We start from the raw sequence: 19,512 nt of genomic DNA on the forward strand, positions 1-19,512 counted from the left end.
CTGAAAACATGTATAGTCTGTGGGGAAAATATTTTATCTTCTTTGAGTTTATTTCCTAGGGATTTAATATAGAAATCTTCATATATATAATTTTCAATAATGCTGACTGAAATTAACGATGACCTCTTTCGTTTCAAATTCTCAGACCAAAACAACCCTGGCAAGATAGGTAATTATGGGGTGAAAGTGAATTACATGCATGTAACAAATTTGAAACTGAGGAACGTCTGATATACGAATTGAACTTCTGACGGTTTTTAAGCGATACTTCACAGTACAGAAGTGTAGTCAGTGCTTCACTATTACTCTTAGCTCGAAAGATTCCTGGTTTCCAAACAGATAACTTTCAAATAACAATCATGAATAATAATCAAAAGTATTTATAGTTTTTATATGTATTTTTATTCATCATCCTCATAGGTTATTGGGAGCATAAATTTTAGAACGTTTGTACTTCATTAATTTGTTTCATATTAGTAAAGTGAGCTAAACAGATGCAGACTGTACCTTTTGCAAAAAAAAAAACTGGATCCATAATTGTCATTTTTACATTCATATCTGATATTTTACTTATTTTAACAGTTATTCTTATTAAAAAAAAATAAATGGGACGAAGTTATCAGTTTAATAAATAGATTCCGTGAAGGAAAACTCATTTCGAACAGTAGTATTGTTTAATCACAACATAACAGAGTATTTTATTAATTTAGTGCTGTTATTATTGTTAAATGTTGATTTAAATAATTTGATGCCATTTTCCAAATGGATTCTTTCGAATGAGTCTTCTCAGTGAACTGAGAACTGTTTATAATAATAAATCCACTAAAACGCGTATACGAAAGTATCGATAATCGTACTTCTTTTATGACCAATCAGAGATCTGCACTTGTATGGCCGCTCTTCATAACTGAAGAACTGAGAGGTTATGCCGTTAGTAATGTGTATCTGAGTGTGATGGTAATTTATTATTGCGTGTTGTGAAGTTTGTGGATTTGTTTTTTTTTAATTAATTTATATACCTACGTATTATTGTAAGTATTAAAAATAAATTTATTTATTACTGTAAGAAATGTATTTATTAATGAGTGTTTTACTCTGCTACTTCAAAATTTTAAAATATTTTACGGTTTTTTTTTGTTACCCTTAATGTTAATACATGATTTTGAGTTTTACAAGTTGTGTATTTTACGTTGAAATATTATATTTCAGTATAAGCATTAACGAATGTAAAACAGTATAAATAAACATTAAGAATTACGTAGAGGGTCTATGGTACTGAAAACGAGTTGAAAAAGCAAAAAAATATTCTATTGCAGTAACGTGTAATGGAAGTACAACCTGTAGAGTATTTTGTTTTAAAACCTAAGAAAGAACTAAAAATGCGTGTAAATTTAGTTGAATGATAAACTTAGATTTTTTCCAGTATTTGTTTATAGTCCATTAAATTAGCTCCCTTTGAAAGTTCCACTCATACTCCTATAACACTGATATTTTTTACCCTTATCACTACTTAAATGCCCCTTTTTTTATAATTTAAGATCTTGTCATGCTCATTTTGCTTTCCACTCTTCAGTTTTCTGGTTTTATATTTTTTCTCCATACACTTTTTCCTATTGGTGTGCAGAACATTTATAATTTATAGTAATAGACTACCAGATCATTTTGTTATTTTCCCACAAATTCAAAAAAATCGATTTAAAAACCCCCAAGAAAAATACTTTAAAAACCATATAAAAATTGTTTCTGATTGCATGGCCAATATAACTTGAACGAAGTACAATTTAAAAAAAATATACAATTTTACGTTTGTATAAAATCACAAATTTCAATTTAAATCTTTAAAATTGTTTAAAAAACATTAAATGAAACTTGATGTGTGGAATTAAAACAACTAACCCATGAAAAAGAACAAAAAATGTGAATATTACCACTAATGTTTCCACAGATAAGTTTCTTATGAAAATACAATATTATGAATGACAACAGGAATTATGAATAACAAAATAATATTTATTATGTAATTTTTCTTTCTGTGAATTTCTACTGATGTAAAACAGAACTAAGAACTACCATCCTAGCATTGAAAAGGATATCAGTGATATTATTTAATCCATTTAATGTTTTGTTGAAGACCAGCTCTATCAAATCAGTAAGTTGCATGTGAAATTCATTTATTTCACATTAAAATTGTCACATGAGCAAAATACATGTAGTATGCAAAGTAGTTGAAACTATGCAAAATAAAATTTACAATTTCATTCAGGTGAAAAGTATTCTGAGCAGTTACTTGTCTTGTTTATTTTTTGTTGTTTTGTATTGTAATGTGTCAATAAGTGTGCTGTTATAGCTGTTGGTGTGGTATATAGTTTACAGTGCTGAGTTCTTTTATGTGATTTTCAGATGACATAGTTGTGTTGATAGTCTGTGTGTGGATTATACTTATACATGCAGAAAGGTTTGCCAATTTGAAATGATGTGATAAGTGTGTCATTATGAGTTTTCTGTATACTTCTAAAATGGCTTTTGTTGTTTACTTTCTGTGATGATTTGGCCAATTAAATTTATTGTGTTTGTATTTCTGACTGTGAAATTCATTTTGTGGTGAATTTTTGGATAATTCTGAGCAATTACTTAATCAACTTAAATTTTTTTCATACTTTAATATATCATAGTAGGTATGTGTAAGATCAGGAAGACACAAGGCCACTAAATGTTGGAAAACAGGGTTGGACAGGAGTTGACCTGTGTAAGGTCAAAGTGTATACCGATTATCAGTACTCTAGTCAATTAGCAATGAGTTTTGTGAGTTATGATTCAGATGCTAATCCATTCTGTGGAGAGAGGTTAAAGTTCTGTTTAGATATTTTAGGGTTAAGGTTAGAATTAGAGATAAGGTTGAGTTTTGTGGAGAGAGCACTGTAAACTATAACCTTAATAATCATCAGAGACTCTGAGTTGGTCGTTGAAGATGACTGATGGCTCTTTGTAAGGTGATTTTCCATCTTTCACATGACTAATAGCATGGAAATGTGATTGCTACTGTAACCTTAACCTCTCTGCACAGAATGGATTAGCATCTGAAGAAGTTGCCATAACTCACAAAAATATAGATAATTGACTAGTTTACTGATAATGTGGTACAGACTTTGGTTTTCCACAGGTCCCCTGCTGTCTAAACCTCCTTTCTGACATCTTGATTTTGTGTTTTCCTGATTTTAAGGATGTCTATTATGGCTTATTAAAGTATGAAAAGAATTGAAGTTGATCGAGTAATTCCTCAGAATTATCAACAGTTATTCTTTAAAATGTATTTTGTTTAAAAGATGAATATATAAGTATTATATAAAAATAATACATATTAATTAAATTCTTACTTAGAGGTCTAATAAAGAATAAAATTAAAATTTTTTTAATTAATCTAATACCCCGCAGAAAAAAACCGAATGCAAGCATTTTTCTTCCAAAATATTTAGCCATAAATTTGAGTTTTGTATTTTTATAACTTAGATTTTTAATTAGTTTTTGAGCTATTCTGTAGTGTAGGTCAAAATATGTTATAATATAATATAAACATATTTCAAATTAATTTGACTTTTATTTAAACTTGATATCATTAAAACTAAAGAAATATTTAAAGTTTCTGCCAATCCTAAAAAAATACAAAGTTGGTTAACATGCAACAGCTGTATAAATTTCACAATAATTTTCAGCTCTCTAAATGTAACAAGACTGTAATATTCGCAAGAAATATTAATTTAAATAATTTTAATTTTGTAATGGGTAATTTGGTATGGATTGACGTCAATGTTTATTTATTTTCTTAGTTGTTTTTGTTAATTACTATAAACTCATGTCCTTCAAGCCACACTGCTCATCGCTGATAAAATGGAAAGAAAGAAAACAAGGCACTGATTGTAATTTAGATAAAAATAAAGACATTATGGCATTATTCTGTTTGGTATTAAAGTGTGAGTTACGGTTACATTCTCTTTTAAATCTAGGGCATATACAAGATTTATAGGAGTAGTGAGTTAAAGAATTAGAAGTGGAAATAAAAAGTTGATAATCCTTTAAAGAGATTAAAAAATAATTAAGGCATATTATGAATGCAAAGAAAATTTTTATCATTGAATAGGCAGATGATATGAGATTAAGGAGGTATTCAAGATGGTAAAAGAGGAATGAAGTATAGTAGTAATATTTAGAAATGTTAAAAAAATTTCTTTGGATATGTGTTAAATAGTAATTCTAAAAGGAGAGATGTTTTGGAAGTTATTCTGGAAGAAAGAAAAGAGAAGACGATAAACAATTTGAAGGGAAGAGTATTATTCCTACTACACTTCACTTATTCGGTGAAGAAGGAAGCATAGCGTAGAGAAAATTTACTAGGAAGGACCTGTTCGTTAAAGCTAGAGAATAACTTATGATAAAATAGAAAATAAAATATTCTTATAGTAGTATTTTGGTTGAAAGTTCTTCAATGTAAGATTTTTTGGTGGCTATATTTCTTGCAAATTTAAAAATTTTTTTGGTTTTAAGCAAATGGGCAATCAACAAATGGAAAATGGTGGTACATATTTCAATAAATATGTTTGAACGCTAGCATTGAAATCTGGTGGTCGGTATTTCAAACTCAAAAGATGCGTACTTTCAAACGGTGCAGATTTCATTCACTGATCACGTGTGATTGCATGATGTATGGCTTTGCAATCGGGTCATTCTTTTTTATACAGACTATATTATTGAATGTCAGCCATTGAAAAACAGCCAATAATCGGACCTATAGTTTACTTTATATTTTATATCACAGGGATTGGTTATACAGATATTGAAAATCTTGTACCTACTGATGACAATTCTATGAGTAAATTGTAACTCAGGTATACATTAGAGCAGCTTGTAATATTGTGTAATTTACTGTAATACCATAAACTAATGCATCCTTTTGCTGAGAAACATTGTATAAGCATTATTTATATATATATATAATCAAAATCATTATATCAGTGATTATATAGTCAAATGCTTATAATCAAAACTTGATTAAACTTAATTAACTTAACTGGATTAAACTGAATTAAAGACATAGTTGGTTGTAGCAGTTGGCAGCAGTGTTTACAAACATAGTTGTGTGATGTTTTAAATTTATTATCATTCCAGTTTGCATTGGGTTATGTTCTTCAAATTTTGTGGTTGTTAGGGTTTATGTTTTCTAAATTTTTAAGGTTTTATGTATTTATTTTTGTTTTTGTTTGATGTAATTTTGGAATTTTGTACAGACTGATGACACGGGATCCCATGAAAGTCGATTTTTGGTATTTTAGTTATTTAGCTTCTTTACTGTGTTTCGTGGTTATTATTTTGTTGTTATTTGATATATATATATATATATAGTAATCTGGTTTTATTTGTTTATTTTTACAGAAAATGTGGTGGGGATTGGTATTCATGTTTCTTCTGTGGAATGCTGGAGTTGGCGCCAAGAAGAAAAGTAAATCAGTGACAACTGTAATCGACACAAAATGGGAAGTAACACCTGCTGTCTTGGAAGTTGCAGAATATTTAGCTGAAGAAGATTCACACTTATTTTGGCTATTTATTGATAAAATTTCTGCATTAGATCCTCCAATTATTGATCTAGGTGAGTTGTGTTTTATATATTATTAATATTAAACTTTTTTTGCTTGTTGAGGTCATCTTTGCACCATGTTTACATAATTTGACTTTTGTTTCCCCAAAACATCTCTGCTTGTTTTTTTCTTTTTTCTTTGTTTCACGTGAGATTTCTTTTAAGTTTTATTTTTTTTTAAACTTGTTCATCAACCAATTTCCTAAATTTATCTCTTTAATATTTAAAATAATTTGTTTATTTTTATTTCTTCAAGGTCTTTTTCGATCTGTTTATACCAATTTGTTTTTCTCCTTTTTTCTTTAATAAAATCAAAAACGTTATTTGTCATTCTGTTATTTTATTCATTCTACATAGATGCCCAAGGAATTTTATCCTTCTTTTTCTTATCCTCTATTTTCTATTTCTTAATTATATAACTCTTCCACTCTTCTTAGTTGGTACATTCCGTCCTTATATTATACACTAATCTTATATAATATTGATATATTATACTAGGTGATTCAAAAAGGACTTTACAACTTTAAAAGCACATAAAAATGTATTTAGATAACTTACAGATTTCATTGAGATCTCATTTCATAGCTTTAACTCACCTAATACATAGTACTGAATTCAACCACCAGCACTGTCATCAGGGTTATTAAAAATGGATACATTTACTGGTGTGGAACAGGGTTGTTGTGTGTTTTGGTTTCAATCAGCAGCTCAACTTAATTTTCAACTTAATTTTTGTAGAGCACAATGGGGAGCTTCCTAGAAGGCATACATTTTACTCTTGGCACCAAACCTTTGTTGAGACAGGTTTTTCTGGTAAATATACAAAATCGTCATGCATTTCTGAAGGTGCTATGGAATAACTCAGGAAAAACTTTGCCCACGATCCGAAGAAATCATCTCAATGTGGGTCATGTGATATTGACATTCCTCAAACAAGTGTTTGGCGCATAGTACGTAAACTATTGCACTTAGTCATACAAACTAACCATGGTTCAATACATTACAAATAACGACAAAGTTGCTCAGCTGCAGCTTTGTGTGAAAATGATGGATAGAATTGTATCATTTTTAGACAATGTAAATTTTTAGTGATAAGTCAACATTCCACATCATTGGAAAGGTGATCACTCATAACTGCCAAATATGGGGTAGCGAAAACCCTCATGAAACTTCGTAGCATATTTGTGGTAGCCCTAAGATCAATGTTTTCTGTGCCCTAAGCAAAGACTGTACAGCTCGTTCTTCCAGGAGGTAACCGTAAATTGTAGTTTATCTGAACATGCTTCAAAATTTTCTAATTCCTCAGTTAGATGATGATGACCAATATTAAAGCCATTACTGTTAACAAGACAGGGCACCACCTCACTACTGCCTAAAAGTCTGAGATTTTTTGGATACTCTGATTCTCAGGTCGGTAGATTGGTTATGCAGGTCCAATTGCATGGTCACCTCACTCCCCAGATTTAACCCCACTAGATTTTTTCTTTTGGGTATTCATTAAAGATTGAATTTATTTTCCACCTTTGCCTGTTTATCTTGTTGATCCAAGATTTTGAATTAACACCGCAGATACAGAGATAATGACCAACTTGCTGGCTACAGTCTGGAATAAAATCAACTTTGGGTGGGATGTATGTCACATTACAAATGGAAGCCATATCGAACCAAAGTGAGTGTTGGGTGACAAATGTGATATGTTTTTCTATGAATCGAGATCTCAACCGAATCTGTAAGTACCTCAATCAATTTTTATATGCTTTTAAAGTTGCAAAGTCTTTTTTGAATTACTCTGTATACTAATTATTTATAATATTAATCGTATATAATTTACCAATTTATAAAAGCTAATACTATGATAAAGTAAACTTACTAATACTCATTAAGACTAATGAGTAATGAATGGTAAAACCATGATTCAAAATATCTGCGATGTAAATAATTCTCCTTTAAGAAATAATTTATTATTTACTCTTAATCTCTTTAATAATTAAATATTTTGTTTTGATCTATACATAATAATATGTTGATTATATCAGGAATAGTTAGGTATGCATTATATGGATAAAAAAAAGAAGTCCCAGTGTTTGCGTGGATCTATCAGAGAGTAACTATGGTAGATCCTTTATCAAATTTCAGTCATTAAATACACAATTAATTATAACAAAAAATTGATGCGGTTGAAGTCCTTATTAATTATTTAAAACATAAACACATCAAAAATATTGTTAAAGTAAATATTCTTTACATCTGATAAGTCCTTGGTCTGTGAGATCCCCAGATATTACACCTTTTGAGTTTTTCTTTCGGGGGGTATGTGAAACAAAATGTTATGTTAACCTGCTGATTTTGATGAACTGAAAACCAGTATTATAGCTGCAGTAACTTTTGTAATAGAAGACTGCTTGCAATATGTGGAAGAATGCAGCTATCCATGCTGTAGATGGAGGACATATAGGACATTTATAACTCTGTAAGTTAAATTTTAAACATTTGTGAGTTGTACGTTATTTGTTGTAATTATAACAGATTTTTATTATGAAATTGGGTCATTCTTTTTGATACACCTGTATATATATTTTATTTTTTTTATTTTTTTATTTAACTATATGTATTAAATTTAGGTACTGAGAAAGCTATGTATGATAAAGTGATTCATGAAGCAGGCGCATTATTGACTCCAGCACAAATATCCGTACTTAAGTTAGCGTTATCTTTACGTGTATATTCACCTAGAATAGAAATGTACAATCAAATGGCCAGTCAACGTGGAGTATCTTGTCCGATTGCTGTTGATATAGCTAACCAATTGATATGCGTGTCACAAAAAGTTGAATCTGCTATTGATAAAGCATTGGTATGTATAAAATTATTAATTTTTACCAAAATTTTTGTATCTTGTCTATTTTAAGGTATTCTCCACCAGGAAATGAATAGTGGTTGAAGTTTAAGCGTAGATTATTACAATCAAAGTTCTTTAGGAGTAATCTTCTCAATGTTGTTTTTGTCATCAGTTGTTTCATTTTATACAATCAAGATTCATACTGTATGATGATCTTAACTCAAAATTTACACTATATACGCAATTTCTTTTCTTTGAAATATATTGTAATACTTATATTCTTTTATTATTTTCACTTTTTAGTTCTAAATTCATGAACCGTGGGTGCTCTAATGGGCTCACCAGTTGTCTTTTTATTACATTCAGCCCCAAACTCCCTCTTCTTTAAATTTGCCCTAAAACCTTTTTTTAATTTTGTGTTATTATCAACAACTCGCCTTCTATATTTCGTTTAATTATAACACACATTTTAAAAGCCACCACTTTATTTGTCTGATGTTCCTATTTATCATGTATTGCAGTCATGTTTTAAGGGTCGAAGAATTACTTTTTAATTTGTAAATCAATGTTAATTACAACATAAAATGGTGTTACACCATGGCTTACATGGTGTTAATTACACAATGTAAGCTTGAAGCTTGTGTGTGGGAATGTGGAATGGAAATTTTATAGTTTATAAAAAATACCATTGTTTTCTCAGTGTTCAGTGTTCATGAGTTGCTACCATTCTTCCATGGAGTTTGATAGAAAGTTTTTTTATTGGACTGTGGCAATCTTTGTGGAAGTCTGATTTTTACACACACTCTCTCTCCCTCTCTTTCTCTCACTCTCTCACACAAAAACTGTATCCATATCATCTCAAATATTAATCTGTTTATTTTAGCAGTAAAAAGTACATTTGTAAATTCAGTTTGAAAATAAATAAGAGTTAAATGAAGATAGCAAAATGTGATAGAAAAGAAGTGCAAGGGGAAATTAAATTTTAAGATTACGGAACAATACAGAATTTATACACGCACAAGCACACATGAGGGCTGTTCGGAAAGTTCTTACCCTGACAAAAAAAAGTGGCAATCAATTGCAAATCATTTTTTAATTGAATTCAATCATTTTAAGTTCTGTTTATATCTTTATGATAAAATAATCCCTTTTTATTAAAAAAAAATATATATATATAAACAAAATTATGAATTGTTTTTAAAACTTATGTAAAAATTTGTTACAAAATATCAACCAAAAATGTTCAGTTAGGCAGGCTTTAGTTATTTCTTCAATAAATTAATAATAATAATAAAAAATCATGTTTTGTAAATAAATTTTAATGTTATTGATTAATTTTTTAAAAATTAATTATAAAATTACTTTTTTGATTATATTTAAATATTTTAAATTTTGAAGCCGAGATATTTAACAAAAATAATGTGATAACCAAAATTTTTAATATTGGTACATAAGAATCTGTTTCAAAAAGTATGTTTTTTACTTTTTTAAATTTGAGGCTGATGCATCCTGGGGCTTATAGTTTTTATTCAGCTTACTCTGTGCATTTTGTCGCATGGCGAGATGGTCAGAATTTTGTCAGCAATGTTTAATCTACATCCATATGAGGTAGAAGGCTAAAATTTTGCACACATGCTTGTTGTTGATGATAATGTATGTATTGTGATAAAAAAAAATTCCATAAAAAATATATTTTTATAGAAAATGTGTTATTTGCAAAAAACTGAAATTCAAATAACTGCATTTATACGAAAGACTTCAACATAAAGTGCGTCAGCAGTGCCTTCTGCTAGACAAGAAAACGAATAACCCTGTGTGAAGTTTGGTTATATATAAAAATAATCACTACAGAAATATAGTTTGTTTGTACAGAATTTTCTGGCACGAAAATGTTTTTTCTATAAAAATCAAAATTTTATAGCATTAAATTTCTTTTTGTAATGTATGTAATGTTTTCTGCTTTTATGCAGAAAATCTTATTTATCAAAATTAGTTTATTTTAAATATATTATTTGGGTTATATATGGATAGTTGTCATCTTGCGTCAATGAATCACTGCTCTTAAATTTATGCACAGATAAGTTTGCATCAGTAATTCATTTTGCAATGTTATTATATTTCAGGATAAATTCATCTACGATTGTATACAACTGTGTAGTTATGTAATTATTTATACGATATGTTTAAAAGTTATAAAATTAACACGTTTTCTTGAGACTGTGTCGGAGAAGTTTCATAATAATACACTGTCTAATTGCGACAGTAATTTTTTTTATTGTAATTGTGACTAAAAAATAAAAAATTAAGTGATAAAAATACACTTTTTTTATTATCTTTTATGATCGCATAGGATCACTTTAGTCAGTATTATCAAAGTCTCTTCAATGGGGCTGTGGGTTTTGCAGTCCTCCCAGAACTTTTTCATACATTCCAAACTTTGTGCCCTTTCTAGGGTTGAAAATGTTCATGTTGTGTGTTTTTTCTTGTGAGTGTGTAGCGACCATTTTTGTTCTTGATTTTCTTGTTTAATCTTATCTGTGGTGTTTTCTGGTGTAAGGCCAATCTCCGTCAGATCCTCTCTTATTTCTCTGATCCATCTGTATACTGTCTTGGTGTTTTTTTGAGTTGAGATTGTATTGTACTAACTGTTTCAAAAATCTTGAACCTTGCAGCCTCATGATATATCCAAAGAATCCTAGTCTCCTCTTATGCACGGTATCAGTGATGGGTCCTAACTCTTTGCACATGACTTTGCTGGGCACAATCCACCACTACCTATCTTTCTAGTACTTTTTATCGAAGCAGATTCTTCCAAATATTCTTTTGATTTTCTGAACTCTGTCTGTCTTTGATTGTTTGTTTAGGAAGAAGTGTTTCTGCTATATAAGTGGCATCTGGTTTTATAACTGGGGTGCAGTGTCTTATTTTTTTTGTTTATTGATAGGCAGTTTTTATTGTAAGTGTACCAGATTAATTTTTTAGCTTTAGCTAGTTTGTTTTTTCTTATTTGGATCGAGGTGTGTTTGTTTATTATTATTTCTCCGAGGTATTTAAATTGGGTTGCTATTTTGATTTTATTACCATTTATGTTTACTTGTTTTGAATTATATTGGTTTTTAGGGCATAATTTTTGTCTTTTTGAATGATATTTTGAGACCAATTTTATTTTCAATGTTTTGAAGTTCTAATATCTGTGATTTAGCTTCGTCGATATCATTTGCTAGCAGTACCAAGTCGTCGGCAAAGACAGTTTGTTTTGATTTTTTGGCCTACATTTACTTTTGGGAGGCATTTTCTGGGCCATTCCTTCATTTCCATTTCTAGACCGTAGTTGAATAATAGCGGTGAAAGCTTTGGCACAGTTATGTTTTGATCTCAAATGGTTCCGAGAGCTCACCTCCGAAGTTTACCTTCAAATTAGTGCTTGTGAGAATTGGTTTTATCTTGTTTATTAATTTGGTATGTAGTCTGAGGTGTCTTAGAATTTTAAATAGGGATTTTCTTTGTTGCAGTCATAAGCTTTCATGAAATCTACAGATGTTCACATGTCTCAGTTTTTTCCTGTTGTAATCCATTTTTCCTGTTGTACTCATGATCCGGTCTGGACAGCTCCTGCAGGGTCTGAAATTTCTGGTATTCTCGTAGTGTTTTTTCAAGTTGTGAACTGATCCTATTGAGGATGGTCCTTAAAAGAAGTTTGTATGTTTTTTATAGGAGAGATTTCCCTGTAATTGTTAGGATCTGTTTGTCCCCTTTTTTGTATAGTGGATGGATGATGGCTGTTCACTGTTCTGGCAGTTCTTCTTTGATCCCCAGATGTTGACAAGCTGATGAAGATGTTGATCAAGAGCAATTTTTTCTGATCTTCCTACATGTTTCCAGATCTCTACAAAAGTCTGGTCTCCTGTTGGTTTGTAAATTATTCATCTTACCCAGGGCTTAGTAGACTTGTTTTATTGTGGAAGGGTTGATGTTTTCTGGTGGTGTTGTTATTATAATGTTGGTGTTGAAGTTTAGGAGTTCTATCAGTTCTTCGCAATTTAGGAGTTTGTTGAAATATTTAACTAGGAAAAATATTGTCTTTATTGTTGTGGGCCAGTTTAGCATTTTCATTCTTTATTAGTAGGATTGGGGGTTTGTATTTTTGAATTTGATTTTTAAAGGTTTTGTAGTAGTAAGTTTTGTTTACTAAACAGTAAATTTAATTAAGTTCTATTTATTAAATGGAATCTCTAAAGCAAGATGGCCTGGATATAAAGATCAAAGAAGTGATAGCATTAAACGTAACAGGTCTGACCTGGTTTTAAACTGCCAGTCTTATAGATAAAGAGAAGCACTAACTATCTGATATGGTCCTGGCAAACCAGTAAACTATCCCAGTCTATCCTAATAAGTAGATCTTCTTCTCACTACACAGTCCGTCTTATTGTCCTTGATCCCTTCTATTTTTGGTTTTGTGGATGTAAAACAATGCATCCTGAGGATGGTAAGAGATAAAAAGAACTAGGGCATTATTTTTTTGGTGGAGGACTCTTATTTCCTATCCAGTGGCTGCATAGGTGGAAGCTCTTAAAAAAAAAGTTGTGTCTTAATATGTACTTAAACAAGATATTTTTATCTATTAAAAACCTTTCTTTATTATAGTGTTAATTGTTTATTATTTTATTAAAATTTTGATCTAATAAAAATATTTTTAAATTTTTTTCTAAAATAACAGGCTGATAAAGATGTAAAACGGTTGGAGACATTCCGTTTAGACCATCATTTTCCTGGAGCAGATAATAGAAGTGTAGTAGCTATTTTATATGGAGAATTAGGTACACCAGAATTTGCTCAGTTTCATAAAATATTGAAACAACGATCGAATAAAGGTGAAATTGACTATGTGGTTAGACATTTTGTTAAGGTATGTAGAAAACAATTATAACAATATATTCATATTTATACACCTTTAAAAAAGTCTGTGAGAAACAATTAAATTTAGCTACTAAATTATTTTCTAGTTTTATTAAAAAATGTAAAAATACCATCTTAAATAATAGCAATGTCAAAGAAACTTGGTTCTTTCATTATCTGTTTACCAGTACATTGATTAATCTGTAAGTAATTAATTGTAAATAATAAATTAACAATTAATATAATCCACCATACCAGCATGTTGATATGTTCTCTAGATCTGTCGGCTTACTTGAAAGCCATCATCAGGCGTTAAAATTAATGCATTTAAAGTCAAAAGTTTAAAAAATCGTTAAAATTTAAAAACAGTCATGGCTGTCCGGTATTAGTGTACTCATAGGGTATACATAGACTATACTAGTAGGACCAGACAGTCATGACTTTTTTTTAAATTTTAACTATGATTTTTTAAACTTTTGAATTTAAATGCATTAATTTTAACTCCTGATGATGATGGCTTCCAAGTAAGCCTAAAGATGTAGAGATCACATCAACGTGCTGTGCTGGTAAGTGGATTATATTAATTGTTAATTTATTTATTTAACATATCAGCGGTACCATGTTTGAGAAATTAATTAATTGTAAATATAATTATTTTTACTTTTACTAATAAGGCTAGTAGAACTTAATATCTGCCAAAGTTTTTTAAAAATGGTTCTCTCCTACGTGCCATCGATGCTACATAAATGCCTATAAGAGTTAGTTATGGATTGGTGTGTACTGCACTGGCTTTGTTTCATTGCTTAGTGAGCCAACCTGTATTTACTCCTTGTGTATGCATGCCAGCGTCTGGGTGTACAAGGTTATATTATGCACAATTGCTTGATGGGTATAAGCATGTTTATGAAGGGTATGGTTTCCATTATGAAATGTAATACTTCTGGAAGAATACATTCTTTGATGATGGATTACAACTGTATCTTTCAATTCTCAACACCAAAAAAAAAATTCCCTTGTTTCACAAAACATATCCAAATATTTATTACTGCTGTAATACATGCTCAATTGTCACTCTTATGCTGCAAAAATAGGCTTTCATCAATTTCTACAGTTTTTCCAGGATCGCTTATTTGTATTTGATTCTTTTTGTATTTGTATTTGCACACTCTTCAATAATATAATTACACCAATCAGTTGCAGTAGTACGGTTAATTTCCAACTTCTGCTCAGAAAACTGTATTGTTTTTAGCTTATTAAACCAGCAACAGATGAAAAATAAAATTTTCCAGAAAGGGAATTTAGAGCCATCAAGAACATATCTTGTTGTAACTGTTTGTATTCTTAACTCTCACATTTAGAATAACACAATCTCTCTCGACCTTTTAACTATAAACCATTTCGTGAACAATTCCTCAGTATTCCCACATTTTATGAATATATTTCCTCAGATTATATAAAATACTGTGCTCTTGAAAAAAACTTTATCGGCATTCTTTTAATTTTTTAATAGTTTCAACAAAACAAATAAAATTCATAATTAGGCTATTTACAAAACAAATGCACGGACAAGATTACCAGAGAACAAATTAATCAGGTATCTTATCGTTGTACTGGTATCTTGGTATTGTTATATGTGGATTGCGTAGACATGAAAAAGTGTTCTGTTTGTCGTATAGATGGAACAGTTTGATTATAAGACAATTTCAGTGCCATGTTTCCTAAATAATGTACTGGTAGTCAGTCAGATAATGGAAAAATCCTAAATTTTTTAGACATATAAACCTAGGAATGATGTTCTGTATTTATTATGTCGGTCACGAATATTATTAATAGCTTTCTAAAATTGTTAGCGTAGCTTATAAATATATTGATATAAGACTAAAAGATTTCAACGAAATACTGTTGTGAACTTCAAATTTAAATAAATAAACTGGTTGTGTAGTTTATACTACAATATAACAATAAATTGCTTATTGTTAATTTCAAATAACTTTTCTATACATTGACCAATTTTAGTGAAACAAAGATTATTTTGTTTGTTGTATTGAGAGAATTGAATAGCAATCGTCAACAGAAGAATGACACAATAACTTGACCTTATGTTATTCTAATGAGTTCAGCTGGCTTCCCATTAAATCAGTGATACAGGTTAAGTATTATTGATGTACTTCATGCTGTTGTTGGATTCCAAGACAAGAATTTCCTTACAAAGCTGATGACTACAGAATATGTGGTAGGTTCAAGAGAAGTAACCATCATTTAATGTTAGATCGGGGTACCCACCAGATTGGTCTAGTGGAAGTAGTTTCGAAGTCGAGAGTTCTAAGGTTCAAATTCTAGTAAAGCCATACTTTTAGGAGACTTTTATATGAATTTGAATTCTAGATTGTGGATAACAGTGTTCTTTGGTGGTTGGGTTTCAATTAACCACACATCTCAGGAACAGTCGACCTGAGACCGTACAAGACGACACTTCATTAACATTCATACATATCATCTTCATTGATCCTCTGATATAATACTTTATGGTGGTTGCAGAGGCTAAACAGAAAAAGAAGAGGGTGTGCAAGCGGAGAATGTTATGTTCAATAGAAATTTTCACAAATCAACATGCTAGATTGCTTCTAATAGTGGCATATCCCACCATACAATCCTAAAATTTCTAAAGAAGAAATGTGTTCTTAGAGGTCGTATTATTACAGGAACTCTTTGTAGGAAACAACCACTTGTAGGAGATGAGTAGATCATGTTTGGTTGGTTTATTGATTGGAGCCAGATGTTTAATAATGTTATTTAGAGAATTGAGGCACTGTTTTATTTAAGAACAGGATTGTGGACCATTGTAATTACATTGTGATGGACACATGCTGTTATGATAATTTCTGCTGAAAAGTACAAAATCAACTAATAGTCATGGTATACAACATTATTTGTATGCAGACTATGAGTTCATTCTTTAACCACATTACTGAATGCAGAACAATATCTAACATTCTGCAAAACATTTTTTGCTTATTGTGTCAGCTTGAAGAAGCGCCAATTACCTGATTTTCAGTGTAAAATGGTGCCACTACCGGGCTTATTTTGACATAAAATTTCCACAATTTTGACTGAATTGTGATCTATGTGAACATCCTGTATGGAGCCTTGAACATTTCTTTCTTTCTGACTTTTTCTTGAGGATGGATAAATAAGGATGTTTTACTTAAACCAAATCTTAAATTCTTGATCAATTGGAGGAGGAGTGTATTAGTCAGGTTTCACATCAGGATTTGAATCATGGTAATACTCATTAAAAAAAAAAAAAAAATGAAAATTATAGTTGAATAAAAAAATAATTAAATAAAAGGTTCATACTGAAATCATTCGAAGAAATTTCTGATCGTTACAGAAATGAATAGAAAATGCTGACATCTATATCAAATTTTAAAATAGCTGTCACTTTATTATTTGCATTGTAAGCCTCAGATATAAACTTTTACGATAAAATCAATTAATAAATAGAGAAGTTATTATTATTTTAAAATAAGATATTTCTTTACATTCTCCTGAAATCATATATAACAGAGCTTATAAGGTTCTTAACATTTTTCTTGTTACTTCACATCTCAACCCAGATGTTACTGGGATGCTTATAAGATCTCAATTAAAAACATATATATATATTTTAATAGTTGAAGTACAATATTACAGTAATCGTAACACATTTTGTTAAGTTCTATGAGTTATAGAGAAAATTCTAAAGATTTGTTTTTCTTTATTTATTACATTCCATAATGTCAGTGGTAACTCTCATTTACCTATCAATCATTTAGATGTGGGAAATATAGATTGACTATTAGTAAAAATAAAAAATAATCACTAAAAAATTAAAAATCACTATTGTATTAATGAAATGGTAAATTTATGACATCATTAATCATTTTAAATATGAAACATTTTTCTTAACACATCATTAATTTTGAAGTACAGCGATATTTTATAGTTTTCCATATTAACATTTGATTTTCATTATTTCTTGACAAGAGTGTATTATTTTATTACTTTACTCAATTTTGCCAGTGTATCTTGTTGATAAGATGCATGTAAATACCATTCATGATACAAGAGGCAGTTATAGTTTCTTTCTCTGAGAGTAATTATATTTATTATACACTCAATCCATATTGTGAACAGAATGGTGTCGTTTTTAAGATCAAAATATCTCCATTTTGGTGGGCTCGACATTCCAATATGTGACATAGTACTTTTGGTTCAGCGAGGAAGATAATCCGAAATCACTTCTCATTTTTCGATTAAGCTTAACATGGAATGAGTATTGTTTTGAAAAATGATACACCACTTTTAGGAATAACTTATATGAGAATTTTTCAGAAAGTAACTTAAGTTTTGGTATAGAATTTTTGCTCTTGGAAAAAAATTTATTACATACTATTTGAAAATGTATCCTTAAATTACTTTGCTTCACATAGTTGCTGAATAAATTGAGACGCTTATCATATCTGTGGATGAATTCTTTGTCCCTTTATCAAACATTTCTGTGACATGGTTTTTCAACTACTTTTTAGAACCCATCAAGTGCAAAACTTCGGTAATCCTACGTGAAATTTTTGGAAACTAAAATTTAAACTTTGTAGTAGTAAAGCACCGATCAGAATGAATCTTTTCACCAACTTTCACTACCGGTTCCTCATACAGAACACTAGGATGGCTACATTGTTTTTCATTGTGAACATTTGAGCAGCCATTTTTAAACATGATACTTGACTCATTGCACTTACATCCATTATTTTTTTCCCATAAACATCATATATTTCCTGATAAATCTCAATGGACTGATTTCACGTCATAGTTAGTGAAATTTTCTATAGCACATTTTAAACATTTGTAACAATTTAACAAGTTGCGTCATAGTCCTGCTTGCAGTTCAGCTCATTGCATACTGAGTCAGGCTATTGATGATGCTACTATCCTCCAACTCTTTTGTGAACATCAAAAACTTACTTTTGTGGATACCTCCTCATATATCTTATGTTGGTCTTCTACAATCTTTTTTTGTTAAGGGTCCTAAAAAACAACAGTTTTTTCTAGGTGAAGTTGTTTTGTTTACTTTTTAGGCAATTTAAAAAAAAATATTAAAAATATTTTCTTATACAAAACTCTACAAAAAAAATTTATTGGATTTGAAAAGCAGTGTAACTAAATTCCATTTGTTACAAAAGTGCTTATATCCAACGTTAATTCAGCAGTACATGAATAAATCATGAGGCTTTGAATGTGACAGTGAGCAGTTGAAGTTTCGTCAGTTGGCTGTTTGAATAATTCACCTCAATTCACTTATCTGTTTGTCTTCAGCAAGATGTTTAATTACTTAAAATATAAAAAAATATGTTTTAAAATGTATTTTTTAATAAAAGTGAATTCTTATTTCCTTGGGGAAACAGTGCGTTTTGTATACAAAAAAGGGGTAAATTTTTTTCTTTATCCCATCTGACTTTGATGCATGTGAAGGAAGAAGACTGCTATTACTTCAGATAGAATAGTACTAGAAGAGATTGTTTTTTCTGAAAATAATGTATATTATCTTTATAAATTGGCTTGTTTATATGCAGCACTATATTCAACCAGATGACAAAACAGTAGGAAACAATTTCATTGCTAATTTTCTTTAGTTAACAGTGTTGTTAAATACTTATTTATTCTGGAAGTAATGGCATTTTTATAAGTAATCTTCGTGATATTTTTGTTTAAGCAATTTAACAAAGTTTATTTAAATAAAATGTAAAAGAAAGTTTTGTGTAAATGAGGCAAGACAGCAAGGTCCAAAAATCTTCCTAGTTGAGTTGAGAAAATTAAAAATAGGCTTAAAAAAATGGTCTAGTAGCATTGAGATATTAGATACTTAATATATTTCTAAGTAATTAAGAAAAAAGATTTTGGGTGATGATTGATGTAAAGTGATCCATAATGATAACGGTTTAGTACTTGGGGATGGATATAAGAATTATTTTATGTGATATTAGAAATACAAACCATGATTTTTTTATAAAAAAAATTATTGGGAATTTTTTCTTGAATAATTTTTTAAAAGGCAGTTCAAATTATTGTTTATACATTAAAATTTAAGGTAGGTTGAAATTCTATATAG

At 29.7% G+C, this 19,512-nt stretch overlaps 1 protein-coding gene across 2 annotated transcripts in view; it reads left to right on the forward strand.

Annotated features, from left to right (window-relative positions):
• The first annotated feature begins 886 nt into the window (after nt 1–886).
• The window catches only part of Uggt (UDP-glucose-glycoprotein glucosyltransferase), a 114,190-nt gene continuing 95,564 nt past the window's right edge, over nt 887–19,512 (forward strand). For both annotated transcript variants that reach the window (XM_075380723.1, XM_075380724.1), the window contains exons 1-4: nt 887–1,031; nt 5,425–5,641; nt 8,251–8,483; nt 13,186–13,374. In XM_075380723.1, the coding sequence (XP_075236838.1) occupies nt 5,428–5,641; nt 8,251–8,483; nt 13,186–13,374 (636 nt within the window). In that variant the 5' untranslated portion in view covers nt 887–1,031; nt 5,425–5,427. The remainder of the gene's footprint in view (nt 1,032–5,424; nt 5,642–8,250; nt 8,484–13,185; nt 13,375–19,512) is intronic.

This window comes from Lycorma delicatula, chromosome 12 (assembly GCF_047948215.1).
Source record: "Lycorma delicatula isolate Av1 chromosome 12, ASM4794821v1, whole genome shotgun sequence".
In the NCBI taxonomy this organism is placed as follows: Eukaryota; Metazoa; Arthropoda; class Insecta; order Hemiptera; family Fulgoridae; genus Lycorma; species Lycorma delicatula.